Raw genomic sequence first — 14,046 nt, 5'->3', positions numbered from 1 at the left:
CTGTGTTTCCAGTTCCTATCTGTACCAGTGTACATCCTCTGGTCTAGCCAGATTTGTAAGGTAGAATTGGGATCATGATAGTGGGGGGAGGAAGCATTTAAGAACTACAGAAAAGTTGTATGTTTCATCCGTACTATACTGCACCCTGACTGGCTCGTCTTTTCCTTGTGACTCTTTTGTAAGGGGATTTCCAATCGTCTACAGATGGATTTTGGGTCTTCATTCTGCACCGCCCCTCATTCACAGTGATATGATTTTTTTGGTTCGGGGTTGAAATTTTCTATTCAGCTCTCTAACTTTATTATTTCTTCCATTTACCATAGCTATTCTATGATTAAGAGTGAATTTTAGTCTCTTCTGACATCCACTGTTGAGCTTTGCTTTCTTTCCAGTCTTTTTAACAACATTCTTCATGAATGATGTTCTTGACACCCTCCCACAGCTCAACAGGTCTTCTGTATTAGTGTTCAATGCATTAAATCAGTTCTTGACATGTTCTCAAATTCAGGTGGGATCGACCCAGGTTCACATTTTGGCTCTCAAAGATCTGTCTTAATTTCTTCAGCTTTATCCTGAAGTTACATATGGGAAGTTTATGGTCTGTTCCACAATCATCCTGTGGCCTGTTTTAACTGCTGATAGTACGCTTCTCCAGCATCTCTTCCCAAGTGTGTACCCTGTGCATTCCATCTGGAGAAGTCCATGCTTATAGTTGCCATTTGTGTTGGAAAAAGGTATTTGCTATGAATAAGTTGTTGGTCTTACAAAATTATATCACGTGGTCTCCAGTTTCGTTTTCTGTCACCGAGACCATATTTTCCAATTCTTTCCTCTTTGTTTCCAACTTTTACATTCCAATAGCCAATGTATCTTGATTGCATTCTCGATCAATTTCCTACTGAAGATATTGGTAGAATTCTTTACCTTCTTCATCACTAGAGTTTGTTATTGGTGCATAAATTTGAATAGTTGTATTTTTTGGATGACCTTGAATTTGGGTATATATAATTCTATCACAAGTAGATCTTGAAATGTCCTTTTTGAAAATGAATACACCACCATTCTTCTTGATTGTGTCATCCCCAATATAATAAACCATAGAACTTCTAATTCAGAATGGCCAATAACTGACCATTTCAGGTCATTAATGCCTAGGATATCTATCTTTATGTATTCTATTTCCTTTTGCATAACTTCCAAATTTCCTCAATACATACTTCCTGCAATCCAAGTTTCTATTATTAGTATGTTTTTGCACCTGTTTCTTCTTACCTTGAGCTGTGCCCATCAGCTAATGAAGTTTCCTAAGGTTCCACTTTATTCAAGTCACCATGGTCAATTCTACTTTGAGAATACAGCTCCTCATCAGTCACATTTTGAATGCCTTCTGACTCCAGGAGCCCACCACTGGCACTATTTCAGACAATGTTTTGCTTCCATTCATTAGGCCTTCAGTATCAGACATGGGTCCATACTATGCATAAGGTTTTCCAGAGCTTCTTCCTCCAAAGTGGGCAGCTGATTTCGTCTCTGTAGACTGAGTTAGTGTCTATGCTCCACTGAAACCTGTTCACTTTGAGTGACCCTGCTGGCATTTGAAATACCAGTGACAAAGCTTCCAGCATTACAGCAACACAAAAGCCACCACAGTACAACAAACTGATAGATAAGTGTTGGGATTCTGGGGCATGAGGTAGCCAAAATGGCCAGGTAGCAATCTTAACTTCCATTTAAATGGAATCAGTACTATGTCCTCTAGTTTTAACTTAGACCTCCAAACTGTGAGAGCATAGGATGTAGGGACAGGAAATAATGATGTTGGGAGTGGGTCATTAAGAATAATAATGAGTGGTGTCACTCCCATTTTCACTTCTTTTGTTCCTGGATCCATAAAACCTGGCTATTGAAGAAACAGCACTATATATTTAATGTTGATTTAGAGCATATACAGCCTCCTGGAGAACATAGTCACAACCCCGCAAGGTGTTGCCACCTACCTACCAATTACTGTGCTTGTTTTAAGAAGTGCATTCCATTGTTTCTGTGTAATCAATTTGTCTGTGGTTTTACATTGCATCATATAGGCCTGCACAAACTAAAAACACCCAAACTTCCTACCATCGAGTTGATTCTGACTCTTACTCTACAGGATGGAGTATAACTGCCTATGTGGATTTCCAGAACTAAAACTCTGTAAGAGAGTAGAAAGCCTCATCTTTCTTCTACAGGGTGGCTAGTGGTCATCTGATAACCTTGCTCTTAGCAGGCTAACGTATAATCACTACACCACCAGGGCTCTTCTGGACAAACTAGTACTTTTTAAAAATGTAATCCTAGTTAGTGATAAAAATCATGAGTGTGCTGTGGTACAGTTTAGTAACTGTCTTATGAGTCTAGGTACTTTTTATAAATTGTTTCTATTTTAATTCTCAGTTCTCCTTTCCCATTCTCCCTAAGAGCGGTCAGCAGGACTCCCCTGTACCCCAATCCTACCCCATGCCATTAGTCTTATAAGTTTTATTAACTGTATTGGTTGAAGAGGAAATAATGCTCAGATTGTACTAAATTCTGATGTTGGCACTAATATACTGTGGATTTTATATGTATCATAATAGTATTTTAAAATATATTATTTGCTTATATTATTCTACTATACTGATTTAAAGTACAAAACACAAAAAATGAGATACCTCAATAGAAGCAGGAAGGCACTGTGGTATAATTCTAAATTTATTTTTTCCTAGGCGAAGGTAGGATAGGCTCTTCAAATGTTTGAAAGCTAAAGGATTGACACTAGTTTCACTGAGACTGTTTTCTTCCAATTCTAAGGTGACCAGCTGACGTAAGTCTATAAAAATAAAATTATTGAAATATTAGGATAAATGAAGTAACAAGTAATTTCTATAACTTTTCAAAATGCCATTATAAATATTCAGCTTATGTAGAAGGCAGATATTGTCTCTTCTTTGTATTTCGCTACAGAGAGGGATTTTTCCAAACTTTCCAGAGTGCTTTTTCCAAGTACTTTGTACATCTTATAGACAGTGAGCTAAGACTGAATGTGCGGTGGAAAGGCTGGTCTGTAAAGGAATAATCGTAGAGATAAAGTATACATAAAGAGCAGAAACAAGATAGCGAGTATAACTATGTAGATATTTTTAAATTTTGGTCATATGAAGTTAGGAGAGACACAAGAAGTGTGTGAAAAATAAAGCAGAACAATCAATTCTCGTTGCAGTCATTATTGTATCAGCATAGAGGACAGCCAAATGAAAGTTTTGAAAGGAAGACAATTAGAAATCCTCCATACATTTAGCTGAGCTACTAAAAAAGGCATTTTGTACAAACATGTTGAAATTTGTCTATTGGCCTCAGGAATGCTATGCACCAGATTAATTGAAAGCTCAAACAAAAATGAACAGTCTAGCAGTGATGATATCCAGAGACATCTAATTCATATCTTTCAGGATATGACTTTGTGTTTTACTCAGTGACCATGATTCCAAGGATAGGCACTGGTTTTCTATCTAAGTAAAAGTTGCAGAAATTGCACTATGTGCAACTCAACTCCTCATTAGAGTCCAATTAGAGAAGTAAGAGCATAATGCAGAAAGATTCAAAGAGGGGATTGCAGTGTCGATATGAGTAGTTGGAGAAAAAGTAATGGAAGTGGGACTGGAACTGTGCCCTTAAGGATAGGTTTAGACAAAAGTGAAAAGAAATTCAAGACTGAAACAGCAAAATGAGCACATGAAGGTTATGAGCAAGCCCACATGGTTGTGCTCAGCAGGGAGAAAAGAGATCAAACCTAGAGAGCAGTTTGGGTTCTTAGTTTTGAAATGAACTGTGGAGCCCTATTGTACTCTCGGCATCCAAGTTTGACTTTTGTCTCTAGGTAGTCCAAGTAATTTCTGAAAGTTTGAGTAGGCAAGTGATATGGCCAATGATAAATTTTAAAGATAAATCTGGTAGTTGAATTTAGCATTGAAAGGCTAAAAGATAGGAAGCAGGGAGGCCAGCTAGAAAAACTTGTATAAGTGCCTCTATTTTCTTTGTATTCTTTTAGGTTTCCAAACTGAAAGTATTGAGAATTCAATGTGCTTATATATAAGTAGAAGTGTTGAATGGCAATAGAATTTTCCATTTAAAAACACATAAGAGGATTGATTAGTCATCATTACAAGACCTCAGAAGAATGAAAAACAACACACATAATACAAATCCATGACATTATCTATCTTCACAATTATTCTCTGGAATTAATATGTGTAGACAACGTAAGGTAACAGAAACGAGTGTGGTGTGAGAGGAAGTTACTTGTAAGGTAGACATGAGGTAGATGTTGAAAGAATGACTCATTAGCAGGAAACAGACAGGAGGTCATTTCATTTGTGGGGGGTAGGGAATAACATGAGCAACTTTGTGAGTGTTGATAGACAAGTATAAGAACTCTAATCATATAAACATGTGCTTTGCTCATTATCCACAATATACTCTGTGAAATAGGACATAATATGATCTGGATGTTTTGTGAACACCATATTATGTATAGTTCATATGTTTGCATATGTTCAGTCAGTATATATCAAAGTAACCCCTTGCTAGCTACTCTGGCTCTCTGTTAGTACTCAGATCTTCAGGGTTTTCAAACTTGCACCTACAGTCGCCTGACTGGGTATTCAGCACCCTCTGAGCAGCCCTTAGGATGCCTGGTCAGAATAGGAAGCACAAAGTGATAAATGTCGAAGGGCAGCTTGAAATGTGCAAAGACCTGGAGGTAAGAAACCAAAAAGGAAGAGCACACTCAGCAAAACTCAAGCAGAAAACACTGAAGAAAAAAATTCAAACCTCATATTGCAGTATGGGGTGCACTATAAAGTCGGTAACTGCAGATAGAGTCACGTTAAAACTTAGCATATTATCACTTGTTTTCCCTTTTGAGCATTTTAATTTGATCTAGTTTCTATTAACTTCTGCTTTTTCTTGGTTTGATGTTTCTTTGTATTTTATTTTGTTGTTGTTGTTGAGTTTGGTTGTTTTTTTTGTGTGTGTGTGTGTGTGATTTCCTTTATATGAAATCCAGGATAAGTAAATCCATAGAGACAGTAATTATATTAATAGTTCCTTAGGGTTACGGCAGGGGAAATTGAGGGTAACGGGGAGTTAGTAATAATTGGTATAAGATTGAAAAATGGCTTAAAGTTGATTGTGGTGATGACAGAACAATTCTTTTTAATATATTTAAACTATTTAATTGTATGATATGTGTCAATAAACTAAAATTTATTTAGAAAAATAAATAAAGGAAGAAATGTACAGCCATTATGGAAATTGATTTGGCGATATCTAAAACAGATGGAAATCAAGCTACCATACTTCCCAGCAATCCCCCTACTGGGCATATTACCAGAAGTGGCAAGAAACAAACCACAGCCAGACATCTGTGCTCCAATATTCATTGTGGCACAGTTCACAATCGCAAGGCATTGGAAACAACCCAAATTTCTATCAAAGGGTGAATGGATTAAAAAACTGTGGTACATACATACAATGGAGTAGTACTACACATCCCTAAAAAGCAGTGATGAGCACATGAAGCACATCGCTGCATGGGAAGAATTAGCGGAAATTATGCTAAGTGAAGTAAAGAAAGCACTAAAGGACAAGTACAACATGAGTACGCTGAGGTAAGCTTAAAAGTAAAAAGGGGGCATGGGAGTGAAGTCCAGGTACTATGGCAGGGGCCAGACCCAATCCAGGGGTACATATGGTAGCCAACTAAAAAGGAAGGAAAAAGAAAGAGGGAAAAAAAAGACATGGGTAGCATGGGAACAGGGCACTCACCCACCCAAAGGGAGGGTGTTGTTTATATCTCCACAGGAGAGGGAGAGAGGGACCAGACTTCAACCTGGTGCGCCAAGACGTGAATGCAACATACTAGCATGAAGCAGTGAACTAATAGAGGATCTGTGGGGCTGGCCCCAATCCCAACTACATGGACACTGCCCCTGCCCCCCCACCCCACCCCTTACCAAAGAATGCACTACAGAGGACAGCACTGAAGCTACAGCTCAGGGGAAGGGGTTCATCTGATCAGAGCACACAGGAGCAAACGAAGAGGGAAGGAGAGAGTGGAAAGCATCCTGGTCCACCAAGCCCCGAGCACAGTATTTCTGCTCAGAGCAGCCTATACACAGAGAAGACCATAGAGCCATCCCCACCACGAAACACGAAACACGTCCCTCACTGGCCCATAGCACTATGAGGGACATCACTGGAGACAGTGTGGGAATTGTGCCCGATCTGACTCCACCATATCAGGGTGAAACACTAAGGGTGTGCAACAGAACAGCAAGGGGAGCAAAGCAATGAAGTCCCCGGGGAATACCAAAAATAAACTTTAGGGCCGACCTGGAGCTATTTATAGACTTTTCTTTTTTTGTCATTGGTTGTTTCTTGTTGTTGTTCTGATTTGCTTGGTCTTGTTTTTGTGCTTATTATGTCCCTGCATGCCTATCTAGATAAGATAGGCGGGATGAACAATCCAGAGGAGAAAACAATGCAACTGACGGTTCTGGGGGGACAAGGGAGTGGGGGAGGCAAGGGAAAGGAAGAGGGGTGTCAGCAAACCCAGAGACAAGGGAACAACAAGTGATCTAAAATCAATGGTAAGGAGGGTGTAGCATGCCTGGTGGGGCTTGATCAAGGGCAATGTAGCCGAGAGGAATTACTGAAACCCAAATGAAGGCTGAACATGATAGTCGAACAAGAGGAAAGTAAAAAGAAATAGAGGAAACAAGTAGGAGGCAAAGGGCATTCAAAGAGGTCTAAATACAGGCATGTACATAAGTAAATATATTTATATATAACACTAGGGAAATAGTTCTATGTACTTATATTTATATGTTAAGTATTAACTACTCAAGTACTCCCTCAATGCAAGAACACTTTGTTCTGATAACCCGGCATTCTGTGATGCTCACATTCCCCACAAAATGGGTTCATAAGCAAATGTGGTGAAGAGAGCTGATGATGCCCGATTATCAAAAGATGTAGCATCAAAAAAAAAAGATATAGCATCTGGGGTCTTAAAGGCTTGAAGATAAACAAACAACCATCTAGCTGGGAAGCAACAAAGCACACCAGCCTGTGTGATCATGAAGTGTCAATGGGATCAGGTATCAGGCATCAAAGACCCAGAACAAAAAATCATATCAATGTGATTGTGGGGGAGGGCAGAGTGGAGACCCAAAGCCCATCTGTAGACAATTGGACATCCCCTTACAGAAGAGTCACAAGGAAGAGATGAGCCAATCAGGGTCAGTACAGCACCAATGAAACATACAACTTTCCTCTAGTTCTTGAATGCTTCCTCCTCACTCCCACTGTCATCACCCTAATTCTACCTTACAAATCTGGCTAGACCAAAGGATGTACACTAGTACAGATAAGAGCTGGACAGAGATGTTGCACTGAGTGGTGATCTGTGATTGGGCTGGCCTTCTTTACTGACTGCTGACTTTCACTTGTCAGAGGCCAGGCAAAACTAAGAATCCAGGGAATCCAGGACAGATAAACAAACCCCTCAGGACCAATATTGAGAGTAGCAATACCAGGAGGAGAGGGGGAAATTGGGGGGAGAAGAGGGAACTCATCACAATGATTTACATATAACCCCCTCCCAGTGGGATGAACAACAGAAAAGTGGGTGAAGGGAGACAGTGGTCGGTGTAAGACATGAAAAAAAAAAGGTATAAATTTTCAAGGATTCATGATGGAGGTGGGGTAGGGGAGGGGGGAAATGAGCTGATACAAGGAGTCAAGTAGAAAGAAAATATATCATGGCAACATATCCAAATGTGCTTGACACAATGTATCTATGTATGGATTGTTATAAGAGCTGTAAGAGCCCCTAATAAAATGATTTTTTTTTAAAGTGGCTAAGAGCAAGGATGTCACTTTGAGGACTCAAACCAAAAACCAAACTTGCTTCCGTTGAGTCAATGCTGACTTATGACTCAAGTCATGGTATTTTCCTTTGCCTTATATGCATGTGAAATTTGGATATTGAACAAGGGAGACTGAAGAAAAATCAATGCATTTTAATTATGATGCTGGTAAAGAATAGTCAAAGTACTGTGCAATACCAAAAGAAACAGACGTACAGCCAGAATGCTCCATAGAAACCAGATGGTGAGACTTGATCTCACATACTTTAGACATAATTAGGAGAGATGGTCCTTGGAAAAGGACATGATGCTTGGTAAAATAGAAGGCCATTGAAAAAGAGGAAGACTCCTAACAAGATGGATTAACACATTGGTTTTATCAGTGGGCTCCAACAAAAGAACAAATGTGAGAATGGTGCAACCAGGCATTGTTTTGTTCTTTATAGGGTTGTTGTTTATAGGGTTGATAAGAGTTAGAACTGACTCAATGGCACCTAACAAAGCCCAGGGTCTCTCTGCATAAACCAACTCATCAGGCTGCTTTGCAAGGTACTTGGAGAGCGGCACCAGCCATTCTGAAGCAGAGCTCTGTGTAAGTTAGTGCCACAAACTTAACACTAACACCCGCTCCCTCATTCCTAGTACCTCTCCAAGAAAGCTCCACTTCCTCACCCTATGGGCATAAATGTATTTAACATTGCCAGAACAGGTGCTATTATGCAGGCACAAACCTATATTCTTACTGGACAGCAACATATAATCATTGCTAGAGAGACCTGCCTTTTTTATTGTATCAGCCTTTAGTGAAGGCATTAACTTTTGAAGCTTGTTCAATTTTCTCTGTTTTCCCTCACTTTTACCTTTTGTGTCCTTTTTCCTCACTAGATATGAAAATTTCATGCAATTTCTCTCTTGCCTAAAGGTCTTTGGTGGATTATGCATCTCCTACTGGATAGATTTCCCCTTAGTGCAGCACATAAAGTTCATCCTCATCTGGTTCCTACTCCCCTTTCATACCCTTCTCTTAACTATCCTCCACCTCTGAATTTGCACTCGTTTGTATATGTAGCTTTTTTTCTCCTTGGAATGTGCCTCTTCTTCATACCTCTATAACCAATCTGAGAGGGCTTAAGTAAAAAGTTGACATGAGAGACAAAAGAGGAACTGCATAACAAAGGCTAACCCAAGAATTTCTACATAGGAAGAGGACAGAGATGTTGTACTGAGTGGTGATCTGTGATTGGGCTGGCCTTCTTTACTGACTGCTGACTTTCACGTGTCAGAGGCCAGGCAAAACTAAGAATCTGGCACCTCAGAGACCATCATTAAAGGACTAAGAATCCAGCACTAGAGCAGGATTGAGGACCCAAACAAAACTCTCAGTTTGACAGAAGGGAGTTTTTTAGGCTAGATGACAATGCCTTCTTTCTGGCATCTAAACTGGGCAGGGTGGAAGTCTCTGTGGTATTTGACATTTGAAGATAGGAGAGGTGGGAAGTAAATGGAGGCTAGGTTGGTAGGATGTACACATGTGAGAAAAGTGGGCTGAGGAGAGGATAGAGAGGCAGTTTATGGATTTCCAGATGTACCTTCAAAGTAAAGTATTCATATTTTATTGTGATTATTTTAGTAATATACCTAGGAATAATCGATCTTCATATTTAACTCAATAGTGTAATTGTTTAAAATTTTTCCTTTTCCTTTTTGTTTAACCTAGCATATAGAAAATGAATTTTCTAGTGTTTTTTCCATATGCCAAAGCTCTCCAAAATTTGTGTGTATTCATCTTTTTCATATGTACTCTGAAAGCCATCTGGAAATTGAGTATTTCCATAACTATGTGATTCTCAAATTTAGCAAGTTTCACTATTTCTCTTCTTTACCATCACCTATAGTGATTAGTTCCTTTAGTCCTATGAATTTAGGGGAAGGGGAGTAGAAGAAAATAATGGAGTTGTTTTGTTTCTTGACAGCCTTGATTTATCATATTAGTAAAATAAATATCAAATCAAGTAAACAAAAAATGTGGAACACTGTATTCTAAGAGCTATGCTACACTGTTACCCAAAACCAAACCCATTGCCACTGAGTTGATTGCACCTCATTGGGACCCTATATTGGGTTTCTGGTAATGTAAATCTTTATGGGAACAGACAGCACCATCTTTCTCACTTAGAGCTTTTGATGGAGAACTACCAATCGTGTGGTTAGCAACCCAATGCCTAACTCACAGTGCTACCAGGGCTTCTTGTGTTAGATTTTTAGGAAGGTTAAAAAAAAAAAAAGAACCAGTCTTTGTCTTAAGGAAATCTATATCTAATCAAAGACATTGGCTAGAAATAAGTGAAAAGCATGAACAAGAAACAAGCATAAAAAGAATCAAATCCAGCAATATCAAATGTACATAACATAAAAGCACTTTCACTCGAGCCTGTTTACTCAGACAGCCAGGCAATGGTAATAGTAGAACATATAAATGTATTTGTTCATACTTGGCACATAGTGTGTGTTTTCACTGGGATAAGATTGGCATAGTGGTTAAACATTGGGTGCTAACCATAAGGTCAGCAGTTCCAAACCGCTAGCCACTCTGTGGGAGAGAGACAAGGCTTTCTACTCTCATAAAATCTTAGAAACCCACAGGTGCAGTTCTACCCTGTCCTATAGGGTCTCTGTGAATTGGAATTGACCCAGTGGCAGAGGATGAAGAGTTCTAGAATACCAGAGTAAGTCCTCTCAAAGAAAACGTTCAAGTCAATGCTACGGATCTAATATTTATACATTAAGTTTATGTCATTTTATTATAGGATAGCATCTCAGCCTCTTGTGTATTAATGCCTATTTGCTCATATTTTATAAGTAATTTTCATGTGCTTGCTTTTAGGCTTCAACTTATGAACAATTAGAACAAAATATTTGAAAGTATCTTGGTAATTGTAGGTAGAGCTAAGAGTGATAAAAGAGATTTAATCCACTCATTTTCATAAGTGCCTTTTATGATCAAGATACTATCTTAGTTACCACATAAGGGGAAAAAAACAACAAAAACAAAAACCAGCACATATAAATACAGATACAACATTTAAACACATGGTTATTTAGGGACTGTTTAATGTAACTATTAGGATATCATGCTAATAATAATACAGTTATTATATTATAGATGGTAATAACCCAAAATCTTTTGAGAGTTTTATGTATTTATGATAAGGGTTCTTTGTAAGACAATAAGCAGTCTTTATTTTAAGAAGTTCTATAGTAAACAGTTAAAATAAGCTTTATCAACTTTAATGATAAAATGGCATAAAAATATTTACTAGCTATTCATTTATAGATTTTTACAATATTATACATAAAATTTCCACACAATTATAGAAGGAAGGTTACATGGAAACTTACAATGAAAACTCAAATGTGAAATACCTGATAAACTTTTTTCACCGATACCCTGGAGATTGTTTGCATTAATTTTAAGTTCTTCTAATGTAGATGGCAATTCTGAAGGGATCTGTATCAGGTTGTTTCCATCTATATTCAGCTGCATTAACTTCTTCAGACACTTTAAAAAAATCAAATTTCAATTACTCTTATCTGATCACAAATCTTCACAAACAAATCTTATTTAAAGGTTAGTTTGAAATCAAAAGTCTCACAAACCTACTTTGACTTATGTAGGTTTAGACAGTAATGCGGGGCCACATAAACAGTCTCCATATTTATACTCCTAGTAAAATGGACTAGACTATAACTACATTTTATGATAAGCAAGAGGAAGTGCCTTTAACCAGTAGATCAGTCATGCTAGATCTTAGATTTACACCTTAACACATATGAACAGATATCATATTAATTAAATCATATAATAATCTGACATCAATGCTAACAATTAAGCAGTCTTTTAATCCTTTCAAATTATTTGTAAATATCAGCTTCCTGCCTATTTGAAGTAGGAATGATCTCATAAGACAGCACTAATTATTGTGGAAAATTATAAAATTAAGTACAATAAACACTGCAAACAATTTTAAATGGTTGGTTTCCAAATAGTCATGGTTGTTTGGAGTAAAGTGTACCTGCTTCTTGCATAGCAGCCTAGCCTATACCAGCAAAGTGGAAAGCTGCAGTTGGGCAGTGTTAGGGCAACCCTGTGGGGGATGGTTTCCTATTTAATGCTCTATTGAAATTTAAACTATTTTGTAATAGGACCCAAACCCTCCAAAACCCACAGCTGTGGAGTCAGTTTCTACTCAGAGCATCCCCATAGGACGGGTTAGAACTGCTCCTAGGATTTCAGAGGCTGGAAGTCTTTAACTCTCCTTTCTTAGGAAGTGGCTGTTGTGTATTAGCCACTGGCCTTAAGGTTAGCAGCCCAACAAATAGACCGCTATACTACCAGAGCTCTTATAAGACCACAGGAAATACCAAAACGAGAAAAGGAGGACTTTCCTAGTGTCTGGAGCTTACTACTGTAGAATTTGTAGAAGGAAAAAGAAAAGAGAGATAAATTCAGTATTGAATGTACCTCTAAAGCCCCTCCATTTAATGAGAGAAACATCTTTGTTCCTCAACTTGTAAATACAACTTACCTTTTTTCTAATGCAGCGATTCTCAACCTGTGAGTTGGGACCCCTTTGGGGCGGGTGTCGAATGACACTTGCACAGGGGTCGCCCAATTTATAACAGTAGCAAAATTACAGTTATGAAGTAGCAACAAAAATAATTTTATGGTTGGGGGGTCGGGACAACATGAACATGAGGAACTGTATGAAAGGGTTGTGGATTAGTAAGGTTCTAAATGCACGTACATTGCATACCAGTTTTTCATTAAACAGATTATTGAAATCAGTGTATGTACTGTCAGCCTCAAAGTTATTTAGTAAATAAATGTGTTTTGAACATTAAAATGGGAGAGAGAAAGAGTAACTGAAGATAAATAAAGGGGGCGGGAATTCATCCAAAGAGTGGGCAGAAAACCCAGAAGGTTGTTAAAGGAAATAAAAATTTGACCTGGTTGTGTTTTATGTGTGGCTTTTTACAGAGATTGCATGTATGTGTACTTGTGTACACACAAACTGCTTCACACTTCTATGTTACTCTGAAATTTCTTTCCTTTCTTTTTTGATGTTTGTTTTTAGCCAAATCTGTTTCTTTCCAAGATTTATTCTATTCTGTTTTCTTCTTCCATGATTTAGCTTCATGCTAATTTTCATCTGGGTCCATTTGATTTTCCAGAACCCCTTCCAGGCAAATTATTTTGCATCAAATTTTGCCTGTTGTGCAAAAAATAAAGATGCGCTGTCTTGCTGACTTGAAAATGTTAATAGCGTTTTTCGATATGCTATCCTGCTTCCCAGGCACTGCTTTCTGCATTACGAAGTCCTATTTCCACATGTTTTCAATTACATGGAGACAAGCTACTCCATAAATTGAAAACATTATTTATGCCACTGATGCTATTGATGTTACTCTAAAGAATGAAGTGAAGAAAAACTGCTAGAAACATGTAGAATTACAAATTGTATTCAAGGTAAAACTTACATATAGTTTAGGGTATATCAGAGAGAAACTTTCGTTAACTATCAGCTATAGTCATTTTATGTTTTCTTCCACCTCCATCTATGGCCAACATAAGAAAGGAAAGCAGGTAGAATCTATTGTTATTCACAAATCAGACTATAATGTTTTTACCTTGAATGCTTTGGGACCTATGCCTGAAGAAGTGATAATATTTTTGCTCAGATCCAGCCTTTCCAAATTAGGTAATCCATTAAATGCTTCATTAGGAATGGAAGTGATGGAATTCCCTAGGACAAGCAACAATTTGTTCTAAGTACATGCCCATATACTTACACTCATTTGTGCATAAATATAAAATCAGAGCTTTGGTTGGAGAAGACAATACTTAAAACAAGTACAGAATATGGATTATAATTTTTTTTTTTGCATGTTTAAAAGAAACAACAAACTGGGACTAGGTTGGTATACATAATCAATTTTCTGCCTGAGACTTGCTGTGTTCTAGTGTACCATGTTTTAGACTTTAGATAAAGCCTCCTGCTTAAAACAGTATGTAGTCCATTAGTAATATGTATTGCAC

At 37.9% G+C, this 14,046-nt stretch overlaps 2 protein-coding genes across 2 annotated transcripts in view; one reads left to right on the top strand and one right to left on the bottom strand.

The window, feature by feature from the left end:
* The window catches only part of LOC105979931 (centromere protein P), a 369,435-nt gene that overhangs the window by 248,373 nt on the left and 107,016 nt on the right, over nucleotides 1–14,046 (top strand). The window lies entirely within an intron of this gene.
* ECM2 (extracellular matrix protein 2) overlaps nucleotides 1–14,046 on the bottom strand; it is a 49,212-nt gene that overhangs the window by 23,038 nt on the left and 12,128 nt on the right. Inside the window, exons 4-6 of the mRNA XM_045298646.1 lie at nucleotides 13,638–13,753; nucleotides 11,373–11,508; nucleotides 2,691–2,848 (exon numbers count right to left, since the gene is read on the bottom strand). Coding sequence (XP_045154581.1) covers nucleotides 2,691–2,848; nucleotides 11,373–11,508; nucleotides 13,638–13,753 — 410 coding nt within the window. The remainder of the gene's footprint in view (nucleotides 1–2,690; nucleotides 2,849–11,372; nucleotides 11,509–13,637; nucleotides 13,754–14,046) is intronic.

This window comes from Echinops telfairi, unplaced genomic scaffold (genome assembly GCF_000313985.2).
Source record: "Echinops telfairi isolate 266 unplaced genomic scaffold, ASM31398v2 ScPeMD7_7430;HRSCAF=8468, whole genome shotgun sequence".
NCBI classification, from domain to species: domain Eukaryota; kingdom Metazoa; phylum Chordata; class Mammalia; order Afrosoricida; family Tenrecidae; genus Echinops; species Echinops telfairi.
Note: the sequence above shows the minus strand (reverse complement) of the source record. Positions and strands in the feature narration are given on the sequence as shown.